Genomic DNA, 26,805 nt, shown 5'->3' on the forward strand with positions numbered 1-26,805 from the left:
TTTATTCTACTCTTCAAAATAAGATAAAACATAAATTTATTTTTTAATTAATAGTTATTTCTTTTAACCCATCAAACCTGATGTTTATACTGGGCACTTTAGTTACTTATTGAATATTAATACAATCTTTTTTTTATTATTGAAAATTTTAAAATTTTACAAAAAAGTTCCCTTCCCCAAACCCTCCCAACCCACCCCAACCCTCCCCCAACCTTCCCAGAGCTGAATACAGGCTTAATTGAAATTTAAAAGAAAATTTTTTAAACACAAATAAACCATATATAAATTTAGTTACAATAATTAAACAAATCATAAAATACTTTAACACCAATATTTAAAAAACAGAAAGAGAAAAAGAAAAGAAACAAGAAAAAGAAGAAGAAAGAAAAAAATTAAAAAAAGAAAAAGAAAAAATATCTAAAAAATATCTTAAACTTTAAATATAAATTATTCAAAAGCTAAATAATATTTTTTTATATCATACTTGTATTGTATAAAATTTATCCATCTTTTCCATACCAAAAGGTACTTCTCTTGCAATTGATCTTTCAAGAAAGCCGAAATCTTTGCCATTTCCGCTAAATAAGAAACTTTGAGAAACCATTCTTGTAAAGTAGGCAAAGATTCCTTCTTCCAACATTGCCCTACTAACAACCTAGCCGCTGTGATTAGATTTAACATTAATATAGTTTCTTTACTGTCACAGTCGGAAACAATACCGAACAAAAACAACTGTGGAGTAAACTTTACCCTTCTTCCAAAGATTCTCTGAATATTCCACCATATCTTAATCCAAAAAGCTTTTATGTTTTTGCATAACCACCAAATATGATAATAAGTGGCGTCCAAGCAACCACATCTCCAACATTTAGGCTGCAAGTTTGAATATATACGAGACATTTTTTGTGGATCAAGGTGCCATCTGTAAAACATTTTATAAAAGTTTTCCCGTAAATTTTGGGCTTGTGTAAATTTGACATTCCTCACCCAAATAATCTCCCAAGTACCTAATGGAACCAATTCATCAAAATTTTGTGCCCATTTAACCATACAATCTTTAACTAGTTCTGCTTCTGAATCCAATTCTACTAACACTCCATAAATTCTTTTAATATGGGTTTGTCTTTGATCTTTTATTTGTTTTAACAAATTCTCATCCTCTCTGAGCAAACCCACCTTGCAATCTATCTTCCACCTTTCCAATAATTGTCTATACTGAAACCATGAATAAATGATGTTTTCTTGTATTAAATCTTCCATAGATTTTAATTGCCAATTTTTACCATCCCATCTAAGTAATTGTGTATAAGAGATACTATCCATCTTAACTCCTCTCCTTATCCCTTCTATCGCATGCCATGGGATAGCCCATAATGGAATTCTAGAATCACTTCTATAATATTTCTTCCAAACCCAAAGTAAAGAAGTTCTTAAAATATGAGATTTAAAAACCCTATCAACCTTTTTATTAAAAATTAAATAGGCATGCCATCCAAAAAGTAAATCCCATCCCTCCAGAAGGAGTACAACTACATTTGTTAAGTTAACCCAATCACTAATTAATGTTAACACCACAGCATCATAATACAATTTCAGATTTGGTACCTTGAGTCCACCTCTCTCACGAATATCTTGTATAATTTTAAGTTTTACTCTCGGTTTTTTCCCTGCCCAGATAAATGTATTGATACCTTTCTGCCATTCATTTTAAGTTGGTCTCATTCTTTAAAATAGGTATCATTTGAAATAAAAAAAGAAACTTTGGCAAAACATTCATTTTAATCGCTGTAATTCTCCCCAGTAGGGATAATTGCAGCTTCTTCCAATTTTCCAAATCCTTTCATAAGGATTTTTATACAATTTTGCATTGGAGGCAGATAAAATAACCCCCAAATATTTTACCTTATTAACAACCTCAAAATCTGTCAACCTAACTAAAGTCTCCTTATCCAAATTGGTCATATTTTTAGGCAATATTTTAGTCTTATTATTATTAATTTTAAAACCCGAAACTTGTCCATACTGATATAACAACTCCATTACAGAACAACTCCATTACAGAATGAGTTGGTTGGGATAAAGTAACAACCAAATCATCTGCAAAAGCCCTTAATTTATATTCTTTTTTATTGACTTCTATTCCTTTTATTTTCTGTGATTCCCGAATTTTAATCAGCAAAATTTCCAAAATTAAAACAAACAGCAATGGTGACAGTGGACAACCCTGTCTAGTCCCCTTCTCAATTGAAAACACCTCTGACAAACCTCCATTAACTATAAGTTGTGCCGTTTGCTTTTGATAAATAACACAAAGAGCTTGTAAAATTTTTTCTCCAAAATTCATTTCCTCAATTAATCTTAACATAAATTGCCAATTTAACTGATCAAAAGCTTTTTCAGCATCTAAAAATATCAATCCTGCAGAAATTTGGTTGTTTTTATCCAAATATTCTATTAAATTAATAATTTGTCTAACATTATTCTTCATATACCTTCCAGTTATAAAACCCGTTTGATCCATATGTATTAATTGATTTAACACCCTCATAAGTCTATTAGCTAGAATTTTCGAAAAAATCTTATAATCTACATTCAAAAGAGATATGGGTCTATAATTCTTTGATAAAGTGAGATCTTGATCTTCTTTTGGAATCAAAGATATGAAAGCTCTGCCCTGTGACAAGGGGGTCTCTGAACCCTGTAATATATTGTTAAAAAGTTCCCTTAAAGGTTGTTTCAACTCTTCTACCAAGGTTTTATAATAAATAGATGTCAATCCATCAGTACCCGGTGCTTTACCTAATTTTAATTCTTTAATTACTATATCAATTTCCTCGATGGTAATCAAACCATTAATTTCTTGTTTCTGATCTTCTGTTAATTTAGGGAAGTGAGCATCTTATATGTATTTATCTATATCTGAAGCCTGTACTTTCGTTCCCATATATAATTTTTTATAGTAATCTAAAAAAGATTTCTTAATCAGCTCCTTCTGATATACCAATTTACCATTATAATTTATTTTATCTATAGTTCTCAACCTCTGCTTCTTTCGCAATTGATAAGCCCACCATCTCCCTGGTTTATTAACATTGCAAAATGTATTATGTTTCATGTACAATAAGTTGGTTGCAGTTTGATCAGCCATCAACATGTTAAATTGTGATTTAAACAATTTTATAGATTCTTTAATCTTCTCATCCGTAGGATTCAAAATTAAAGCTTTTTCTTTTAATTTAATCTCATCTTCCAACTCCTTATGTTTCTGCACCTGCTTCTGTCTATAAACCTTGTTCATTTGTATCAAGACCCCCCGCATGTAAGCTTTACCTGCATCCCAAACCATTAACATTGAAGTTCCCTTATACATATTTAAAGCAAAATATTCCTTTAATTGCTCCTTTAATTTCTGAACATTCTTTTTTTGTCTAAATAAATTTTCATTCATCCTCCAGGATCTCCTCTCCTCTTTTTCATTAACCAATTCCATCCAGATTGGACTATGATCCGTCAGTGTTCTAGGAAAAATCTTAGCATTCTTTACCCTAAAATATAAGTCCGTTGTAATAAAAAAAAATCAATTCTTGAAAAAGATTGATGTCTGTCCGAGAAGAAGGTGAAGTCTCTCTCCTCCAAATTGTGTTCACGCCAATAGTCTCGCAACTCCCAGTCCTCTTTCAAATCAAAAAAAGCCTTAGGTAATTTAGTCTGTTTGAAAGAAGTAGAAGATCCTTTTTTATCTCTTTGTGTATCTAAAACACCATTCCAGTCTCCCATTAATATAACAGATCTATAGTCCAGTAAAGTTAATTTTTGATGTAACAGTCTGTAAAATTGTTCCTGTTGTTGGTTTGGTGCATACAAACCTACTATAAGTACTTTCTTGCCATACAGTCCCACTTCAATCATAACATATCTCCCTTGAGGATCAGAATCTACTAAACAAGCTGATAAATTTTGCTTAACATAAATAACTACACCCCCTTTTTTCCCAAAAGCAAAAGATGCAAAATGAGATCCCAATCGGGTATTAACTAAAAAATTTTGATCCTTAGAAATAATATGTGTTTCCTGCAAACAAATAATATCATTGTTATATTGCTTTAAATAGTGAAATATTTTCTTTCTCTTTTGAGGGGAATTGAGGCCATTAGCATTCCATGTCAGGAGCTTTACCATCTCCCTTGACCAAAAGCCTAGAGAAGACTGCTTGAAGATTTGCCATTGAAGAATGTACCGCAGAACTCTTGGGTCTTGCTCCTCCTACAGGCTCAGAAACAGATTCTTGTAAAACTTCTTTAACATCTTTCTTCTGATGTTCCTTTTCCTTACGTCTGTGGGCTGCCCGGGTCATTCTTTGCTCTTTCATCCCTGCTTGTTGCAATCACTCAGCCTGTAATTTTCCAGCTTCCATCAATACTACTTCTTCGGACTGCTGTTCTGCCTCCTTGCCATCCAAAACTTTCATCATCATAGGTGGTGATGAGCGTGCTCCCAGGACCGACATATAAAACTCCTTTGCTTTAGAAACAGTATTAAGTCTGTAACGCGTCCCCGCATGACTCACCACTATGCCAATCGGAATCTCCCATCTGAATGGCATCAACCTTTTTTTAAGTTCATCAGCTAAGAAGGCAAACTCTTTTCTTCTTCTTAAAATTTTAGATGGAATCTCCTTTAGAATTATAACATCTTGTGCAGCAATCTGAAACCTCTTATTGTAAAAAGCTTGTATAATTTCATTACGCAGAGATCTTTTTCCAAAATAAATTACCACATCTGTTGGCAGATTTCTTTGCTTTGCAACCCAGGAGTTGATTCTAAATATTTTTTTCAATTTCCCTAGATATTGCCTCTTTTTCTCTGTCCAGAATCACAGCAAAATCATTTGCTACAATCTCTCTCAGATCTTGTTGCATGTCTTCTCTCAGCCCTCTGATTCTTAAAGCAAACTCCATTTCTCTATATTGAGACATAACAATATCATCTTGTGAAATTTCCATCTTTTTTTCCATGCCTTCAAATTTATCCTCCAAAACCTCCATCTTATCTGCCACTTCTTCCACTCGAGAATCCAGCTTCTCAACCACAGAAGCAAGTCCTTTTAGAGCCACAACTATATCTTGCCTCAAAATAATGTTATTCTCCACTAAAAGCTCTTTCACTTCCCCTCTAATTTGAGATATAGCATTTCCCATTATATCTTGCATATCTTTTACCGTTACTGATGGCAGAGGAGGGGAAGGTGGTGGTGTAGCTTTAGGTTGTTGTGCTGGTAAAATCGCAGGAGAAGAAGCCACCTTGGGTACTGTAGATGTTACTTGCCACCTTGAAACCATTTTCAAAAAGAAAAGTTTTGTTTCTTCTTTCCTCCTTCTTAAAAAGAAAGATAGAAAAAATACAAAAAAAATCCCTTAAAAAAATAACAAAAAAGAGTTTAACAGAAAGGGAAAATAATCTTCCTAAAACACAAATCCAGCTTGAAAAAACCTTTAAAGACGTTCTGTTCCGCTCCCTTCAAAAAAAAAAACAAACAAACTTTCCAATCGCCATTTTACTTTTTCTCTCGATAAAAGAAAAAAGAAAAAAAGGGAAGTAAAAATCAATCTTTAAGCTTAAAGTCCAAATAAGATAAAAAAAATAATAAAATCCTTTATCCAGCTCTGTCTGCTTTTAAAATAACTCACCCGATTTCTTTAAGCGCGGAGGTGGGAGCAGCGTCTTGCTTTGTCCCCAAGGGACAAAGACAGCTGAGAAGCGGAGACAACCTGAACTCTTTGGGAGCACTCTTTTCACCCCCAAAAGAAAACTTCCTTGGGGGTCTCAGAGGCTCTACCTCTATTCAGGTGATACTCCCCTCCCTCCCTTTGCCCGGGAAGGAGGTTTTGAGCCGCGGAACAGCTGATGCCTGCTGTTCTCTGCGGTTCTAACGCTTTCTCAGGAGGACGGATACAAAGGAGCCTCCATCGCCAGCGCTAATCCACCGGAAGTGTCATTAATACAATCTTAACGCTTTTGAAATCTCAAATTAGCACAAGAACCTAACCCAAATCATAGTATGCAGCAATAATCTAATGACACTTCAACATTTTTAATTTAATGTTATAAACTTATAAATTTGTTTTCCTTTTTTCTTATTTTCCTGTATTTCCTCTTAGTAATGTTATAAATGTATATACCAGAACAAACAAACAAACCACCTTTAGGGTTTTTTAAATGTAAGAGTTGGTCAGGATTTAAAATAAAGCCTGGTTATTTGAGGAACTGCCTATTTAAGGTACTGCTGATTTCCCATAGTTCAGATGTTTGGCACAATGGAGATATTCCAGATCCACTCAACTAAATTTGGACACTGTGTGAGTGTCGCTCAAATTACAGATAGCATCCAGTCTCTTAAGTTTCTAGAAAATTCTTAAGACCTAGCTCTGTTCATATGTTGTGAAATGCCTGTTATGTTTTTATTGTTATTGCTATTTTAGTCCAGGCTGCTGCATGTTATTTCATTTTTTTTATTTTGTTTTAATTGTGAATTTTGTTATTACAAAATAGACCCATAGTCTATTGGACTGGGTGGCCATAGTCAATGTAATTAATTAATTCAATAAATTGTAATTAGAATTTTGCAATTAGGAAACATGCAATTCTATGAAGATATAAGGTTTTTATTTAGAATTGAATAGAATTTACTTATTACATTTCTAAGGCTGCTTAACTCAATAATAACTTTGTGCGGGTACATTAAAAAAAAAGCCTCTCTAGTATAAGGTGTATTATAAACCATCTTGACAGAACACAATTCAGGAGAAAATGTAACCCAAGATATCCTAGGACCTGGTGGGAAAAAAAAAAAAAAAACAGGTCTTCAAGCCCTGTGGAAAGGATAGCAAAGATGGGGCTGGGAAACTGTTCCAGAAGGCAGACATCATAACATATGAACTACATTTAGATTATTAAAATGAATAGGTTTAAATAAAGAAATGCATACATATATTTGGAGAGAATATTGTGTTGGTTAGGAGAATGAACATTACTAAACTTACTGGTATCAAACATCTATATGCCAGGGATGGTATTCCTTTATGGAAAATAATGAGTATGTGAGAGAGAATATATCACTTTCTATATCACACATCTCCTCCTGCTCCTATTCCTCCTTCTCCCAAAATATTGTGTATGTGAGAGGAAATATACTCTTGCTATATCACACATGCATCCATCACCATCTCTTCCTCCTCTTCCCCCTCCCCCTTCATCCTCCCCTCCCCTTCCCCTATTCTTCATCTCTGTTCTTTCATTCTTTCCCATTCTTTTGCTCTCTTCTCAGATCAGATACAAGATGTAAACTCAAGGCATGAAATTTCTTTTTTTTTTTGTACTCTTTAGAGCTGCATAGTAGGCACTGATTACATTATTTTATATTATATCAAATCACAATCACATTTTTAGTCAGCAGTAAAATTAGAGAAAAAATGAAACAATTAAAAAATTCAATTTAATATTAACATTCTATAATTTTATACTCAATCATGTTCAAATTACACATTTTTAGTCTGAGGATAATGTAAAATAGAATATAGTGTCCAAACATTATTTAACAATAACATTATTATTATTATTATTATTATTAAATTAATTAATCAACTGAAAACAATATATATATATATATATATATTCACCTTTCTTGTCATCAAAGTACAAAGTTTGTTGAGCTGGATTTGACCACTGGAGGGAGGTGTTATCATTTTGATCAACTCTACAGGTCAATGTTGCTGTTTCACCTTCAATAACTGTAACATTCTGTGTGAGTGGAAACTGGCCTTGGCTGCCTGAGGAGGACATTAAAAAGATAAAGTAATTGTACTAGATTAAAAGTTATAAGGGTAGGTGAATATCTTTTATCTTCCCAAAGGTGTGTTCAGTGAATTCCTGTTATATTATATTATTCCAGTAGGAGGAAAACTTTAAAAAAAATCTCTCACAGTTGCTAATATTGAGCAAGGTACCACCTATACTAGATCTGTACATTTGGTTTTTCTTACTTTCCACTTTTCTTCAAGGAACAAAAGAAAGCATACACCAACTGTTACCTTAGGGTTTTTTCCCCCCCCAAAAAACAGAAACTGGTGAATTTAATTTTGCAGAAAGATACTGGTCCAGAGACTGAACTATGAGTGGATTTGACTATACATTGTAGCAGAGATTCATAAGATAGATGACACATGGTACACAGAGATAGTGATTAGTACATTTTTCTTTGAGAATATGAAACAACAAAAGCTGAATGGTAAAATTCAGGTAGATAAAAGAAAACAGCTATTCACAAAATACTTGCCATATTTATTATAAACTCCAGTCTCCCATGCTGTAGACAATAATTTCAGTAATAGTTGTTGAAGACAAATTTGTTTTCAATTTCTGCTTTCTATTGCATTAGATTAACTTGCAAGAGCCTTCTTTGTTCCAAGGATTCCTAGCTGACTTTTGTTCCATTCATATTGGTAGAGTTTCCTTACCTGTATGCATAATTATTTCATCTTGAAATGCTATCCTTCATTAGTACAGACTTAGAATCAGTATTGTAATAATTTCATAGTATTTAGTCTCCTTTTGATACAGCTATATGTGATAGCACACTTAAATATGCAAAACTGAAATAAGTTAGGAAAAAATATTGAACTTGTTGATATGTTTGTCTTTGCCTTCAAAATATCTATAAAATGATTGTGCTGATTGCCTGAGATTCTCTTTGATGAATTATTTCAACAAGCTGCTCATGAATCTAGCAGATGATTATATTGTCTAGACCAGTGGTTCTCAACCTTCCTAATGCCGTGATCCTTTAATACAGTTTTTCATTTTGTGGTGACCCCCAACCATAAAATTATTTTCGTTGCTACTTCATAACTGTAATTTTGCTACTATTATGAATTGTAATGTAAATATCTGATATGCAGGATCAGACTCTAGAGTAGACTCTAGAAGATAGAACCATCCAACAAAAGGAATTCCACAACTACAGGTAGTCTTCAACTTATGACCACAACTGAGCCCAACATTTCTGTTGCTAAGCAAGACAGTTGTTAAGTGAGTCACACCCATTTTACGACCTTTCTTGCTGCAGTTGTTAAGTGAATCACTGCAGTTATTAAGTTAGGAAAACAGTTGTTAAATGAATCTGGCTTCCCCATTGACTTTGCTTGTCAAAATATTGCTAAAAATAATCACATGACCGTGGGACACTGCAACCTTCATAAATACAATCCAGTTGCCAAGCAGCCACATTTTGATCAATTGAAGGAAAAGTAGCAAGATAATGGAAGAAAGGAAAAGGGTTATAAATAAAAAATCAGAACCCCTGTAACATTTTGTGGATGAAGCGAGGGGTTATGTGACTACTTTTTCATGGAAGTTTCCCAAAACAGAAGGATACAACTTTACAGCTGTCCCAGATTCCAGCTATTTCATTCCCTCTTTCCAACATTTTCACCTTCCACTGAGCGTACTTGATTCTCATCTAAATGTTTTCTGACAAGTCCCTCTCTCAATGCATTTCCTTTTTCCTAACAATTTCTGGCAGTAGAGTATACACTTCCCCAATCGGAGCTTCGCCTTCGGATCCCGACCAGGCGGGAGGCAGAATAAAAGGAAGCCGTTTAAAGGCGGGAGGAGGGGAAATCCCAAAGTTGACTTGCTCCCAATTCACGACGAAAAAGGCGAAGGGAAGCTTGCAATTCGGGCTGGCAGGCTGGCTTGCTGGCTTTCTTGCCTGCGCCAACTCCCTTCTCTTCGCTTGCAGCCGGGCGATTCCGAGTTTAAGCGCAGCTCCTAGCAAGCTCGAGGAAAATACCACAGATGGGAGTGGGGAGACTCAATTAAAGTGCTTGCAACCCCCCCCCCACGCAAAGGCAGAGATTATTTTTTCCGTTTACTGAAGACAAATGCAGTGTTATTTATATTGTTTACTTTATACTTTTTAAATCAATGATTAATTTTAAAATTGTTCTCTTTAATTACAATATCACATCAGTACTGTACTTCTAGGAAGGATGATGTCATTGATGTACTTAGTTTATAGAATATGATTTATAAAACCTCTTCTGAGTACAATCATGCATGTATTTACATGTGGACATTTCAATATAGCATTGCTTACCAGTTTAATTTTAATTGAAATGTTACTTTGAATATGTGAACTTATTTTCTTCAGCACTTCACTAAGCTCTTCTGAAGCTTCAACGATAGAATTGGATAGATTAGAATAATATTGCACTGTTGCTTCATTAGTAATGCAATTTTAATGCTGTTTGTGATTATTAAACTTTGTATAAACTTATGGCAGAAAACAAAAGGAAACAATAGCAAAGTATAAGACACCAGAAAATATATTGATAACTTGTATTAAGCCAATTTTCTGAATCAATGAACCCATATCCGAAATTGCTTTCCACGTTAAAATGTCATCCTATTTTTTATGCTGAATAATATTTTAGCTTAAGGGTTTACTATGCAACTTGGTACCTGGTACTTAACACAAAATTGCTAGGACAGAAAGCCAGTGCAGGAATACAAGTTATGTCAACTTCTGTAATAATATATAAATCAAGGTATTTATTTTGGATATAATATAAAAGAGTTACTAATGCATTGTTCAACAATCAAAATAATACCTATTGTATATACATGGCCATCACCATATAGAATACACAAAAATTAATTTGACTATATATTGGTCAAGAGAATTGGAGAACTCAATTATAACAATGAAGATTTATCAGAGACTAATTGTAGAATTCACAAACAGCTCATGAAAAATTTTCAAGCAAGTTATGACAGAAAATGAAGAGAGCTTGTTTCCACAATTTAATCTTGAACATACAGTCACCATTTTTGAAGAAAATATCAGGAATTGCTTTGGAGTTCTGATTTTCATTAATAGAAGGAATTGTGGAATGAAATCCTAGAAATAATTAAGAATTAATATGAAAAGAGACTGCAAAAGATGAAGAAACAAAAGAAAGAAACTGTATGTCATAACAGAACTTGTCTATAAACTATAAACTAAGTACAAGGGAACTTGTCAAAGCATAAAAGAAGTTAAAATCAAGAAAAACAAAGATCTCAGGAAAGAATTAAATGAAGAATTTCAGACTGCAACCATATTAGAAGAGACATGATGCAGTACTGCAATGACATCTGTAAAAATATCAAATATGGCAACAGACATGGAGAAACAAGGAAATTAGTCCAAATCACCAGAACACAGAAACTTTCCAACTTCAAATTGCTATGTTTTAGGATGCCAGGGGACAAGCAGCAATTGATTCAAAGAAGATCAGAGATGAAGGAGAATACTGAAATTCTATACAACGAGGATGTTAACATCCAGGCATCTTAGGAGATATTTTCTATTTTCAAGAAGATGAACTTAGATCAGCATTCTGGTCATTATCAAATGAGAATGTTACAGGAGTTGATGATAATCTGTAGAACTATATAGACATCAGAAGAATATGAAAGATTGTAACCAAAGTATGCCAGCAAATCTGGAGAGTGATATAGTCTATCACTACTAAAAGCCAACATGGGTTTGTCAAAAACAGATCATGACAGACAAATCTTATTGCATTCTTTGATCAAGTGACAAAATTAGTGGATCAGAGGAATGCTGTGGATATAATTTACTTGGATTTCAGTAGGGCATTTGATAAAGTAGATCACAATACTACTACTCGATAAGATAGAAAAAAGTGGGTTAGACAGCATCACCACCAGATGGATTCGTAGCTGGCTGACCAGCCATACTCAGCATGTGATTCTCAATGGAACTGCATCTACATGGAGGGAAGTGTGTAGTAGGATGCCCCAGGGTTCTGTTCTAGGCCCAGTGCTTTTCAACATCTTCATGAATGAAGGGGATAGATGGGGAACTCATCGAATTTGCGGATGACACCAAGCTGGCAGGGATAGCCAACACTCCAGAAGACGGGCTTAAGATACAGGAGGACCTGGACAGATTTGAACACTGGGAGCTATCTAACAAAATGAAATTCAATGGTGAAAAAAGTAAGGTTCTACATTTAGGCAAGAAAAACCAAATGTACAGGTATAGTATAGGGGGTACCTTGCCCAATAGTAGTAAATGTGAGAGGGATCTCGGAATCCTAGTGGACAATCACTTAAATATGAGACAGCAGTGCTGCAGCTGCCAAAAAAGCCAACACAGTGCTAAACAGCATTAACAGAGGGATAGAATTAAGATCACATGAAGTATTAATACCACTTTACAATGCCTTGGTAAGGCCACATTTGGAATACTGCATCCAGTTTTGGTCACCATGATGTAAAAAATATGTTGAGACTCTAGAAAGAGTACAGAGAAGAGCAACAAAGGTGATTAGGGGACTGGAGGCTAAAACATATAAGGAATGGTTGCTGTAATTGGGTATGTCTAGTTTAACAAAGAGAAGGACAAGGGGGACATGCTAGTAGTGTTCCAATATCTCAGGGGCTGCCACAAAGGAGAGAGAGTCAAGCTATTCTCCAAAGCGCCTGAGGGCAGGACAAGAAGCAACGGATGGAAACTAATCAAGGAGAGAAGCAACCTAGAACTAAGGAGAAACTTCCCGACAGTTAGAACAATTAACCAATGGAACAACGAGACTGGACAGACATCTGTCCAAAATGTTGTTGGGTTTTCTGCTTGAGCAGACTTGATGACCTCCAAAGTCCCTTCCAACATTATTATTATTATTATTATTATTATTATTATTATTACATGCTGCTATCAAAGAAATAAGACATAGTGTGCAAACTGTCACAGAATATCCAAATTCACTTCTTACTAAAACTATATTAAGGGTCTTCCGATATAGAACTCTACATGAAAAGGAAATGCCAGATATTAAAACTGGTTTTAGAAAATTGTTTTTTACAAACCAATTAAGTGACTTAAATATATATAGGTTAATTAAAATAGTAGCTTTGGCTAAACAGTAATCATCTAAACCAGTGGTTCTCAACCTTCCTAATGCCACGACCCTTTAATACACTTACTCATGCTGTGGTGACCCCCAACCACAGGCCTTCTATAAACAAAGATTTCAGATTGCAGCTCAGGATGTAATAGTTTTAAAGGAAATACCTTCTAAAATTCTTAGAAAAAGAAAAGACTTTCCTTTTTTGGCTGAAGAACTTAAGAAGCGACAAATTCTATTTAGATGGGACATACCTGTGGGGATAGTGGTGACTTACACTGGTACACGATACCATCTTAATACAGTTTCAAAAGCAAGAGATTTTTATGTTACTATTTTAAAAGCAAGTCCACCACCATCTCCAAGATCAAAGAAAGATGAGACCAAGGCAGAAGCACAGTTGTCTGTAGGTTCAATGCCATCTTTGGGAGAAGAATTGTTGGTTGAAGTTATGCAACAGAATTTGCAAACAACAGAAGACCCAAGGGAACAGAGAATTACACACGCTGCTTATAAACGTAGAGAAAGACAACAGCAACAACAGCAACAACAACAAAAGGCAGATGATGGAAGTTTATCACAGTCTATTTCGGAGCCGGTGGGAGGAGCAAGGCCAAAGAGATCATTGACTGTAAATTTAGAGGCTTTTTTCCAAAGGCTTCATCCTGCCAAGGATGGCAAAGCTTCTAACCTGGAATGTTAATGGCCTTAACTCACCACAGAAGAGAAAGAAAATCTTTCATTATTTGAAACAACACAGAAATGATATTATTTGTTTACAAGAGACTCATATTATTTCTAAAGATCAAAAATATTTGTTTAATCCCTGGCTGGGGATACATTTTATAGCTCCTGCTTTGCAGAAAAAAGGAGGAGTAGTTATCTATGTGAGAAAGGAGCTTTCACCGAAGTTAATTGATTTTGACTTACAAGGAAGATGTGTTATTATTGATTTACTAATAAATGATAAGAGAACTCTTCTTGTTGGTTTATATGCTCCCAATCAACAACAAAAACATTTTTATAAGTTGATTCACCAGAAATTAACTTCTTTGGATTATAAGTCAGCTATTATGATGGGAGATTGGAATGGTGTTTTAGACTCAAGTAAAGATAAGAAGGGTCCTTTTAAAGTTTCTAACCATGCAAGACTTCCTAAAGTTTTTTTTGACTTAAAGGATGATTTGGAACTTACGAGATATTTGGAGAGAACGGAATACTGAGGAAAAAGACTTTACTTTTTTTCGGATAGACACCAATCTATTCTAGAATTGATTTTTTCTGGGTTACTAGTGATTTCCTTTCTAGGGTGAAGAATATCAAGATATTTCCTAGAATAATTTCAGACCACAGTCCGGTATGGTTGGAAATTTCATCGGAAGAAAGAACTAGAAGGACTTGGAGGTTGAATGAGAATTTATTTAGATATGAAGAGAATATACAGTGATGTAAAGGTTATTTAAAGGAATTTTTTGCTTGGAATATGAATAAGGGTACTTCGATGCCAATGGTATGGGATTCTTGTAAAGCATATATGAGAGGGGTTTTGATTTCTATGAACAATGCTCACAGATGTAAACAGACCCAGAAACGTAAAGATCTTGAAGATGAGATTAAATGTAAGGAAAAGATTTTAATATCAAATCCAATGGACAATAAGTTTAAAGTTTCTATTACTTTGCTGAAGGAGCAATTTAATATGTTATTAGCAGATCAAATGGCAATTAATTTGAGGTATGTGAGACATAATACATTTTGTAATGCAAATAAACCTGGTAGATGGTTGGCTTATCAATTACGTAAGAAACAGAAATCGAGGATTATAGATAAAATAATTTATAAAGGTAAAGAAGTCTACCAACAAAATTTGATTAAAAAGTTTTTTTTAGATTTTTATTCTAAATTATATGCTAGTAAAAGTATACAAACTTCAGATATAGAAAAATATTTACAGGGAGCACATTTTCCTAGACTTACGAGTGATCAATGTGATGGAATTAATGGTTTAATTACTTCTGAAGAGCTTATTCTTGCAATTAAACAATTGAAGGTTGGTAAGACTCCAGGTACTGATGGGTTAACAGCGATTTATTACAAGATGTTATCTGAAGAAATGATAGAACCATTAAAGGTACTTTTTAATGATATTTTATCTGGAGCAGAATTACCTCCATCTTGGAAAACGGCCTTCATATCATTAATTCCAAAGGATGACCAGGATCTGTCCCAACCTAGAAATTATAGGTCTATATCTCTTTTAAATGCAGATTTATTTATTTATTTTTATTTTATGAGACTTATATACCGCTTTAAGTGCAAGCACTCTCTAAGCGGTGTATACCAGTAAGCAATGTATATATATATATATTTACATTGCCCCCAACAATCTGGGTCCTCATTATAAGATTTTTGCAAAGATACTGGCAAATAGATTAATGCAGGTTTTGAAACAATTGATTCATACTGACCAATCTGGATTTATAATGGGGAGATATATGAAAAACAATGTAAGACAAATTGTTAATTTAATAGAGTATTTGGATAAGAAAAACCAAATCCCTGCTGCTTTAGTATTTATAGATGCTGAGAAAGCTTTTGATCAATTAGATTGGAATTTTCTATTGAAAGTTGTAGAGGAAATGAATTTTGGAGATAAATTCTTGTCTGCTCTCAAGGCCATTTATCAACAACAATCGGCACAAATTATAATTAATGGGGGATTAACAGACGTATTTAAAATAGGAAAAGGTACAAGACTGGGTTGTCCTTTATCCCCCTTGCTATTTATATTAACAATGGAGATTTTACTTATTAAAATTCAAGATTCATCTAGATTAAAAGGAATAAAAATAAGTAAGATTGATTATAGGCTGAGAGCTTTTGCTGATGATTTGGTTGTGACATTATCCCATCCAACAGATTCGGTCAAAGATTTGGTTGAAATTTTAGCACAGTATGGACAGGTCTCTGGTTTTAAGGTAAATAAGAATAAAAATAAAATATTATTGAAAAATATGTCTAGGAAGGGAAAAGATTTTATAGCAGAAACAACCGATTATGAAATAGTTAATAAGGTTAAGTATTTAGGAGTTTATATTACAACATCTAATGGAAAATTGTATAAGAATAATTAAGAGCGCTTATGGGTTAAAGTTCAAAAAGATTTAAATGATTGGCAAAAGCTACAACTATCGTTCTTGGGGAGAATTTCAGTAGTGAAGATGAATGTTCTACCAAAGTTTCTTTTTTTGTTTCAGATGATACCCATTTTAAAGAAGGATGCTAATTTGGATGAGTGGCAGAAGGGTATTAATAAATTTATTTGGGGTGGGAAGGAATCAAGGGTAAAGTTTAAGATTTTACAAGATGCTCGAGAAAGAGGTGGACTTAAAGCACCAAATTTGAAATTATATTATGATGCGGCCACTTTAACTTTAGTAAGTGACTGGCTTAATTTAACAAATAGAGATATTCTTGTTCTTGAAGGGTGGGATTTATTATATGGTTGGCATGCATATTTAATTTTTGATAAGAAAGTAGATTCAGTCTTTAAGTCACATTTTTTAAGATATGCTTTACTTCGAGTTTGGAAAAAATATTATTATAAGTTAAATTATAAAATACCTATTTGGGGGATCCCTGAACAAGCAATCCAGGGGGTTTCCAAGGGGTGAATTTTGACAACATTTCGTATAAAGAGTTATTTATTTGGTCGTGTACTGATTGGCAATTAAAGTCTTCTGATGTGTTAAAGCAAGAAAACATTTTACAATCGTGATTTTAATATTTGCAAATTGTGCAGAGATGGACTTTGGATAAGAAAGTGGGAATTACTTTAGTAGATGAAAATTGGGTAATTCAGATCAAGGATCAGAAAAGTGCCCATATTAAAAGAATTTATAATGAGTTAATAAAATTGGATTCAGAAATAGAGTTAGTTAAAGATTGTATGATAAATTGGGCCCAGAATATTCAAGAACCGATCTCGTTGGACTTATGGGAGGTAATTTGGACTAGAAATGTTAAATTTATGCAGGCCCAGAATTTGAGGGAAAATTTTTACAAAATGTTTTATAGATGGCATCTGGATCCTAAAAAGCTGTTCTGTATGTACCCGAACCTGCAACCTAAATGTTGGAGATGTGGTTGCTTGGATACAACCTATTTTCATGCTTGGTGGACTTGTAAAGTTATTAAAGCCTTCTGGATTATGATTTGGTGGAACATTCAAAAGGTTTTTAAAAGGAAGATTAAGTTTACTCCCCAATTGTTTCTTTTGGGAATTTTCGTGGACTTTAATGTTAAAGAAACTATTTTAATGTTGAATTTAATAACAGCAAGATTACTGGTGGGTCAATATTGGAAGAAGGATACTCTGCCTTCTTTAGAAGAATGGGTATTTAAGGTTTCTAATTTAGCAGAAATGGCTAAAATTTCTGCTTATTTAAAGGATCATTCACAAGAGAGATATTTTAACGTATGGAGAAGATGGATAGAATATGTTCAGAAGAAATATGGAACTACAAAGTTTCACTTATTCTATGAGTAATGATTTTGTTTATAAACTTATGATGTTAAAGTTTGAAGAGAGTTAAGGGTTTTTATGATTTTGTTCATTGTATAATTAGTAAACTTAAATAGATTGTGTTTAATATGTTTGCATAATTCTGTATTTTGCTGTGGGAAGTCGGGGGAGAGGGGGTTGGGGGAGGGGGTGGGGGTGGATGGGTTGAAGTTTAAGTAGTTCAGATAAAGTAGAAATAGTCTTATTGTATATAATATTAATGTTTTAATTTTGAGAGAGGAACTGCTCGGGCATTTCCCCTGGACCGCATCAAGAGGGAGAAGAAGAAGGTGAGAAGTAAGTAGGAAGGTTGAGGTGAAGGAGGAGAGGGGGTGAGTGAAGAAAAAGAGGGAAAGAAGTAAGTTGGTTTGAGGTGGGATGTGGTTTGGGGGGAAATGGGCGGGCAAGACCGAATGTGGTGTGTATCAATTTGTTTTATTTTTTATCTGAAGTATTTGTAAGATTGTTATGTATTGTAAAGTTGAAAATAAATTTTTTTACAAAAAAAAATACACTTCCTCATGCTGTGGTGACCCCCAACCATAAAATTATTCCAGGTCATGTGATCACCTTTTGCAACCTTGTGACAAGCAAAGTTAGTGGAAAACCAGATTCACTGAACAACCATGTTACTAATTTAATCTCTCTCCTCCTTCTTTCTTTCTCTCTCTCCCTTTCTTTCTCTCTCTCTCACTTTCTCTTTCCCTCTCTCCTTTTCTTTCTCCCTCCGTCTCTTTCTCTCTCTCTTTCTCCCTTTATTTCTCTCTCCCTGTCTCCCTTTCTCTCTCTCTCTTTCTCTTTTTCTCTCCGTCTCCCTCTTCTCTCTCTCTCTTTCTCCTTCTCCTCTTTCTCTCTCCTCCTTCTTTCTTTCTCTCTCTCCCTTTCTTTCTCTCTCTCACTTTCTCTTTCCCTCTCTCCTTTTCTTTCTCCCTCCGTCTCTTTCTCTCTCTCTCTTTCTCCCTTTATTTCTCTCTCCCTGTCTCCCTTTCTCTCTCTCTCTCTTTCTCTTTTTCTCTCCGTCTCCCTCTTCTCTCTCCCTCTTTCTCCCTCTCCTCTTTCTCTCTCTTCCTCTCTCTTTCTCTCTCTCCCTCTCTTTATTTCTCTTTCCCTCTTTCTCTCCCTCTATTTCTCTCTCCCTCTCAAAGATCCTTAAAATCCTTAAAAGTTATGCTTGGGTGGAAGACTTCTTCTTTTACAGATGGGGTGGGTGGGCCCGACATTCGCAGGCAGGCAGGATCCCGCCTACCAAGCCACTGACTCCCCATCACCCTCCACGCCAGCCAGCTCCCTTGCCAGACCTCCCAGCTGACAAGTGCAAGTTTGGGGGTCGCTAGCTGACGGGCGCAGAGTTCAGTGCTGTGGTGGCCTCCCCTTCACCTTCCTCACCGGCCAAAGCATTGCCAGACGTTCCAGCTGACGGGCGCAGGTCTGGAGGTCTCCCAGCCGCCTGCTTCTTAGGCTGGAGCAGTTGCCAGGGCTTGCATGGTCGCCGGCGGCAGGGAGCGAGTCAGCGGCCATTAGGAACCACACCAGCAGTCCTGTGCCATGGAGGCTTGAGGCACAGAGATGCGGGACACGGAGTGGCGCGGTGCCATGGGAGGCAGCGGGACAGGGGGGAGGGGTTACCTGCATCCTGCCAACCGAAATATGGAAGCCTGCCTGAATGAAGAATTTTAGAGGGTGTTGAAAGGGAGACAGACTGAGGGCTTTATTAAGACCATAGATGGCTGCATAAGGAGAGTGGAAGGGAGGCGAATTTGGGGTGGAGCAGAAAACATGGGGGAAGGCGTTAGGAAATAAGCACCAAGGTACATGGTGCCTAGCAAGGGATTCCCGAGTGTTCTGTAATTGTTTTTCCTCTCTCCTCTGTGCGAAAAAAACTTTTGCGGTGTAAATCTGAAACCAAGTGTTCCTGTGAAGGTAGCACAGGAGGTCCTTGGGAAAGGCGAGGGCAAGGTTGGCATTTCCTCTCTCCCAATCCCCTTCCTCTTCTTCACTCCCTTCCCCAGCCTGCCTGCAATCTTAGCTCATGGCTCCATGGCTTTTCTTTGCTTAGGCTAGCCTAGCCAAGCTTTCTTCCACCTACCCCATTCCTGGGAGCGCCGAGGAGGTACGGCAGAAACACATGAATTGGGATTGTTGCGCCCTTGGGAAGCTGATCATGCTTTGAACCTTAGGAGAGGAGGAGGAGTCCCTTCCTCCTTCCCTCCCTCTGTCCCCATCAATCCCCCACGGGCTCGACATGAACGGGCAGGGGAGGGGTCAAGGACAACATGTGGGGTGGCAAAGGAGACCAGTGGCCAGCGCTGTTCTACCTGGCAGCGTGGGTGTCAGCTATGAGGGTGTCCCAAGCAACAGCTGAGCGGCTCCAACTTCTGGCCACCGAACAGCTGAGTCCTCCGGGAGGAAATGTGAGGCCCTGAAGGGTATTGCAAGCTCGCAGGAAGGAAAAGAAGATGGAAGAAAGTGAGGGTGCAACAGAGAGACCGGTGTCTCGGTACCTAAGACCATTGGAAATGTATGTTTTCCGATGGTCTTAGGCGACCCCTGTGAAAGGGTCATTCGACCTCCAAAAGGGTCGCGACCCACAGGTTGAGAACTGCTGATCTAAACCAAGACACTTCTAGGTTTAGAAAATATACTTTATCTTTGATTTAACAATAACTTATGTTTAACAGAAAAGGGCTATTCCTTCTGCATCACTTAAGTTTCTGAAAAGTATCTAATCTGTTGATTGTAATGACTGTACTCACAACTTTGTGATGGACTATTACACATACTAACATATCTAGAAACGGTCAATATACTATATAATTATGTGTGAATAAAAGTGTTGTAGCAATAAATGTATACATTTTGTGTAAATTGTGATTTCTATACTATTAAGTGTACATTTGCTAAGCAGTTAATAAAAATTATAATAAGGCAATTGACTTTTTTCAGATTTAGATGTATACATATTTATATAAAATACATTAGAGGAGATGCAGAATTGATTACTTTGTTACAAACCTTTAAATTTTATTTTTACAGAAAAATGAAAGGGAAAGCCTATTATGAGGCACAATATAGTTTTTATTAGGCATAATCTATATCAGTGACGACACTTTAGCTGCTATGAATGTAGAAATGAACATAAGTATTCATTTTATTACTGATTATTTATAAATTATCCCATCTCCAAAGATTGTGGTATATACTCTGGCTCCTTTTCAGTAAACATCCAATAATTATTTTTAACAAATAAAAAGAAACATAGTAACATGATTAGAATATCAATGTATTACAGTCAGATGGCTATTTACAATCTTCCTAAATGCCAAAGGTCACTGAAACAAAATAGTTTTAAATAGTTGCCTTCTGGAATGCAACTATTGAGGCAAAGTCTCTAGAATAATCATGTTCTACAATATTAGAGTCAATATGAAGAAGTCCTGTCTCCTGGTCCCACTTATCTTAGCTTACATATTGGAAAATACCCCAAATGGATGAGCAGAACCATACCTGCAACTCTATATTGGTAGTGTTCAATATGAGTTTGTTTTATCCCATTTGGTTTTTAATAATACTGAATCTGACTTGGCAGTCTTCCTAGAATTGCAGCTGTTATTAGAACAGCAGATTAAAAACTATTGCCGAGGCTCTTCCAGGGACTACCTGGAACAATAAGGTAATGAGCTCAATTTAACATCATCCAGGCATCAATTACAGACCTGTTGAAATTGGCATGTGATATCTCCCAGCTGTTGCTTATAAAATTAGGTGCAGGATGGAGTCTTCCAGTATCCCACATTGAAACATTCAAGTGATTCAACTGTTTAAATCCCTAATTGCTGATTGGAACTATCCATTTAAATAGAAACGGAACCTCTGGAAAATGATGCCTTACTTGCAACCCTTTCAATGTAGTCTTTTTTTTAATAGAATATTTTATTGAGTTTTATAAGGTTGGGAAAGTATAGGCTGACAGGATATATTATGGGATTATCTGCACTAATACCCCTATACATTTCTTTAAGACTCCCAAAGGTAAAATAAATAAACCTAGATTATATCAGAAGATGTCTCCCTATTCTTCTCAAACCAGAATAAAAATGATTAACTTTATTTGCAAATAATTCCATATTATACCCTGTCAGCCTATACTTTATCATACTTATCCTTTCCCAAAGATCTGAGTTACCTTAAATAGGGTTATTAGACAGGAATCAACAGTTTACAAAACATAGGGAAGAAAAGATGCTTCACTATGCTTATCATCACTGGATACACTTGATGGTGACTTCATACAAAATTGAACTCATATTCACTTTTAATTTTTAGCCATCATTGTTTCTGGCTCTTTTTAGATGCTTCATCTCATATAGCTCTTTAATAAATAAGGAGCTGCTTCTGAATGCCAACTGTGAAGAGGCCACATGAAAGCAATCTCATTCAGTGACCCTTCCGTTTCAGAACTCAACCTAGTACAAAATGGAATTGCTTACCAAATTGTCCTAAAAATAATCCCCAAACATGTTTTGAAAATCCTCCCTGTCCATCATGCATCTCGGTCAAACCCATCCCAATAAATTTTCTACTTTTTCAGTTCAAGGTGCCAAAAATGTGCCACAAGAAAGTGACATGATTACAGTGAAAGACAAATACTAATGTTCTCCATACCCAAGCCACATTATACCTACTCTAACGTAAAGATTAGCTTAGACATGTTTTGGTGTTTAGTGTGTAAGTCATAGCTGCTACTATTTGTGACATGTCCTGTCATTATTGAGACCAAGAACTTAGGATTCACTGGGTACTCAGACCACATAGATTTAAATTCCCTATAACTAGGCAGGCCTTAGGGGTTCTCATTCCAGTTCTGAAAGGATTCCCAGGAATTCCTGAAGGACAGCTGTTGGGCAGCTAGTTAGTCAATAGGTCTGTACCAATCCCAGATTATCTATGGCTCAACTTAATACACAAGCAGTCTGCTGCAGTGCTACTATTAACAATAAATGGTTCATCATGAACTATAGAAATCCATCCTTCCTGCTCTTGACATCTCCTGTCGAAGATCTGAAGCACAGGAGGGCATTTTTGACTGGGTCACATCACCATTGCTGCCCAACCAGATCTCAGTAATATATGCCAATATACACACTCATCTCCTATCACATTGTGAATAACTATAATCTTTTCAAGATTTGACTTTTTCCAGTAGCAGTGTGAATACAAGGCCTAGCAATTCAGCCCACAGCAGGAATCACTAGCATAGCAGAAGAGACATATATCCCCTTTATCCTGTAAAATATTAGCTAATGTCCCTTGCTATACTATCTTCTGCCCATCAAAATGACAATTCTAGTTTTGCTCCCAGCATTCTGGCTCAGACTATTTCCTCACTCTCTAGCAAATGGAAATGGTGACATTGCTCTGATATCCTTTCTCTATACAAGCAGCACAGGAACAAGAGCTTGCCTTCTGATCTATTAATATCTGAAGACATTTATAGTTCCATTCAGCTTCAAAGTCCAAATTCTTGTACAAAGTCCTACTTCTTGTACAGCTCCATCATTTTTCTCAGTCCAATATGTTACTCCCTATTAGTCATTCTTTTGTTCGTCTTTCTCTTCCAAAATTCTATCCATATCTACAATTTTCCTCACTATTAAGCTGTCCAACTCTCATCATCTGTCTTCTATAACGTTAATTCCACACTTTCCCAAATGTTTTACTGCAAAAAACCTTCCCTCTAAAAGAGATAGAAATCAACAACTGGTGAGTCGAGACACTAACTTTTTTAAAAAAATAACAATTAAAAAACTTAAACTCAAAAAAATGCTACAATACATACCAAACATCTATGAATAATTCCATATGAGATGCAAAAATATTTCCCTCTCCTCACTTATTCTTACAAAACAATTACTTTGGAGAGAATGTTTTTAATCAATATAGTATTCAGATGAAACTATTTCTTACACTACAAGGTTACAATGAATTTAATTTAGTATTGACTGCTTGTAAGGAGATCATGTACATTGTGGTTAGTGATGTTGAATATTTCTTGTCTGGTTTAACAGATTGCCTGCTTTGAGGTTACGCTGTAAAAATCCAATAGCAGGAATCAGACTTTCTGTTCCTAGCCAAGGAACTTACAGTATGTAGCAATTGTGTTAAAATTGTGTTAAAAACTTAGGACCACTTAGGAGAAAAAGTGGTTCTAAGTTTTTAACATTATATGTTTCATCAAGAGATACTCATTTCTTAGAATGGCACAAGGTAGGAATACTAGCAACATAATAGTTTTTAGATTTCTTTTCTTTAGCCATTACCTTCTTTTTCTTTTTCTTTATCTCCATTTACTCACAAATAGAATAGAAAATTTCAAGACAGCACTTGAACTCAGATTTTATTATATTGACCTGAATCCATTAGAATGTCTGTATGATTCGAATCATAAGCAATGGCTGAGTGTGATACACAGGAGTATTAGCAATAAACATTGTCTTGGTTCTTTTGTTTCCTTAAATAGAATGAAATAGGTTCATATTTGTGGAACACATTGAAGGACAAGAGCCTTTTACTTGTATTCATGATGAAATCTTTCATTAACAGAATATATGAGGCAGTTATAAATTTTAAGAGATGTCTTTGGCTGCTATGGATGCTGTAGATAATTACAAAATACCAGAATTGTTTGCTTTCACTTCCATATAACACACACAAATAAAATGTTATCTATCTCAGTTTATATCTGCTTTTCAGCTACCCACCATACTGATTTTTTTTAAGAAAGTCCTTGAGATTTCTGTGGTACTTAGAATTTGTTCTTGGAAAAAAAATATCATTAAAGATGATTTGTTCGTATCATGCTAATTATCATTTTAACATTGTTTAATAAAATAATCTAAAATAAAAGGGTTGTATGGGGACAGCCAGGTACTAAAGCAGGCATGTAAAACTGCTGGCCCATAGGCCGGAAGCATCATGCCGAAACCATGCCCACCCGACTGCCAGCATGGGGGAAAAGTTGTGATATGTTACGTGACGTCATGTGATGTCACAAGTTTGACATGCCTGTACTAAAGGATGTGGCAGTTAATCACTGATAGTTCACATTTAAAGCTATTTTTTATCTTTAAGAGCACATGCATATTTTTATATTAGATGTGCTTTACATGGATATGGCAAATATAATGTGACAAAAAACAGAAATATTTTAGTCCTCATTCTTCAGGAAGATTCTAAAAACATTTTCAGAATACTCAGTGGAACTAGGATAAAAAAAAAAATAACCAAGATACATTTAGAAATTCTAACTGTTACAATCCCATTCTTCCTGGAAAGAACCAGGCTACAGATGGCTGACCTTTATCAACTAACATAAAGGCCACCCATATGAAAATAATGGGAACTTAAGTTATAGTTTGTGCATAACATCTACAGTTCTTAACTTGTTTCCTGATGGGTTCTCTAAAAATTAAATGCTTCTCTGACAATGTTTGGAATACATTAGCAGGCTTGTCATAATTTGAATAATAGTTTATAATTTGACAGACACCTAGGACATTATATTCTTTGTTAAAATTCTTTGACATAATATTTCTTTCAAAATGATGGTATAACATTTTATCTTCTTTTTTTTTAAAAAAAGAGATAGCAGGAGTTTATTCTTTGTCTGAAAATATTTCAGATCCCTAGGAATTTTCTAATTTGAGCTGCTTGACAGAAAGATCTTTGCAAAATAAAGGAATACACAGATTTGTTATTTCATTAATAAAGATACAGATGTTCTTTTGAAAAAGAATTATTTCCACATTTATAACAAATCTCCAAGGAGAACAGTAACCATGCAGGATTAAGATATGGATTTATTTGTAGCCGTGCCTTTTACATTAACATGCATTTAATGTGTATTCAGTCTGCATCTATACTGCAGTAACAATTCTGAATTCAACATAATTGTACAAACAAGGATATTATTCAGAAGAGGTTCTACTGAATTCATTCAGACATAACCCCACAGAAAAGTATATGTAGGATTACAGCTTTATATACTTTGTTATACATGATTTTAGATTATTTTGGTATATATTAGTTAATTTCACATTTTAATTACTATTTCAGCTGTATTTTTTATTTATTTGTATCTCACCTTTATTATTTTGCAAATACTCATATACAACACAACTTGTCGCCATGCAATGATTAAGATTTTTATCTAGGACTGCAGAGACCCATGTTCTAGTCTTAGCCATGGAAGCATAGTGGGCCATATACTTTCATTCCAACCCAACACTCAAAATTGTTCATATTGGGGAAGGAATGGAAGAAAAAAATAATACAATGTATGCTCCTTTGAGTTGTTATAGGAAAAGTGTGATATAAATTTATAACGTAAGAAATAAAATGCACCATAGTCAAGAAATATACATGGAATACCTATTTTCAGAAAATAATAGCTAAGAATCACTTATCAGGTCTTTGCTTTTTATTAAGATTATATTTTTTTATTAATGCAATTAAATATATCACCAATGAATATTATATGGAGTTTTAGAATGCTATCCAATAATTGGTTTGAATTTTATTTTGTCTACTGCAGAACAAAAAACTGTTCCATTAAATTCCAGATTCCTTATGTTGCAAAATGAGTAGCCAACTCTCTAAGATTTCTTGAAGGTCTGTTGATTTTGTACCTTGTATTATTAGACACTAGGCTTCAATGATTAGCCACGCTATGGTTTTATTCTGATTAGAATATATGATGTTTATGATCAGAAAGTATCTTTTTAATGTAATCAAACAATTGTTGAAAACATATTATCACAATACCAAAGCCAATGCAGTAACCTAACTCTCTTCTTAATGAAACAGAATTAAATCAAAATCTTTGTTTCCTTCTTTCCATCTGAAAAGAGTTGTGGTAAGAAAGAGTGTTTTCAAACATCAGTTGGAAGAAGAATAGTACTGTGTATTTGTATACTAGTGCAACTGATCGATTATTTGCTGTCAAGTTGGTGTTGTCTCTTAGTGTACCTGTAGTTCTTCAAATGGTGCATCTATTGCCACTGTGAGCAAGTCAATTCACCTTTCTACTATCTACTTCTGTTTCCTTCTATTTTTCTCAACATTATATGCTTCTCTAGGATTTGACATAATGTGTTCAAAGTAACATATTCAAGACCGGTCATTTATGTCACAGTAAAAACTTGTGATTGATTTCTTCAATGATTTCTTTGTTTTCATGGTTGTCCATGGTATTCTAGGGATGTTTTCCAA

At 35.0% G+C, this 26,805-nt stretch overlaps 1 protein-coding gene across 4 annotated transcripts in view; it reads right to left on the minus strand.

The window, feature by feature from the left end:
* The window catches only part of CADM2 (cell adhesion molecule 2), a 404,147-nt gene that overhangs the window by 155,053 nt on the left and 222,289 nt on the right, over positions 1–26,805 (minus strand). For all 4 annotated transcript variants that reach the window (XM_039333778.1, XM_039333779.1, XM_039333777.1 and 1 more), the window contains one exon: positions 7,677–7,826. In XM_039333778.1, the coding sequence (XP_039189712.1) occupies positions 7,677–7,826 (150 nt within the window). The remainder of the gene's footprint in view (positions 1–7,676; positions 7,827–26,805) is intronic.

This window comes from Crotalus tigris, unplaced genomic scaffold (genome assembly GCF_016545835.1).
Source record: "Crotalus tigris isolate CLP2741 ecotype Arizona unplaced genomic scaffold, ASM1654583v1 scf7180000024508.2633422, whole genome shotgun sequence".
In the NCBI taxonomy this organism is placed as follows: Eukaryota; Metazoa; Chordata; class Lepidosauria; order Squamata; family Viperidae; genus Crotalus; species Crotalus tigris.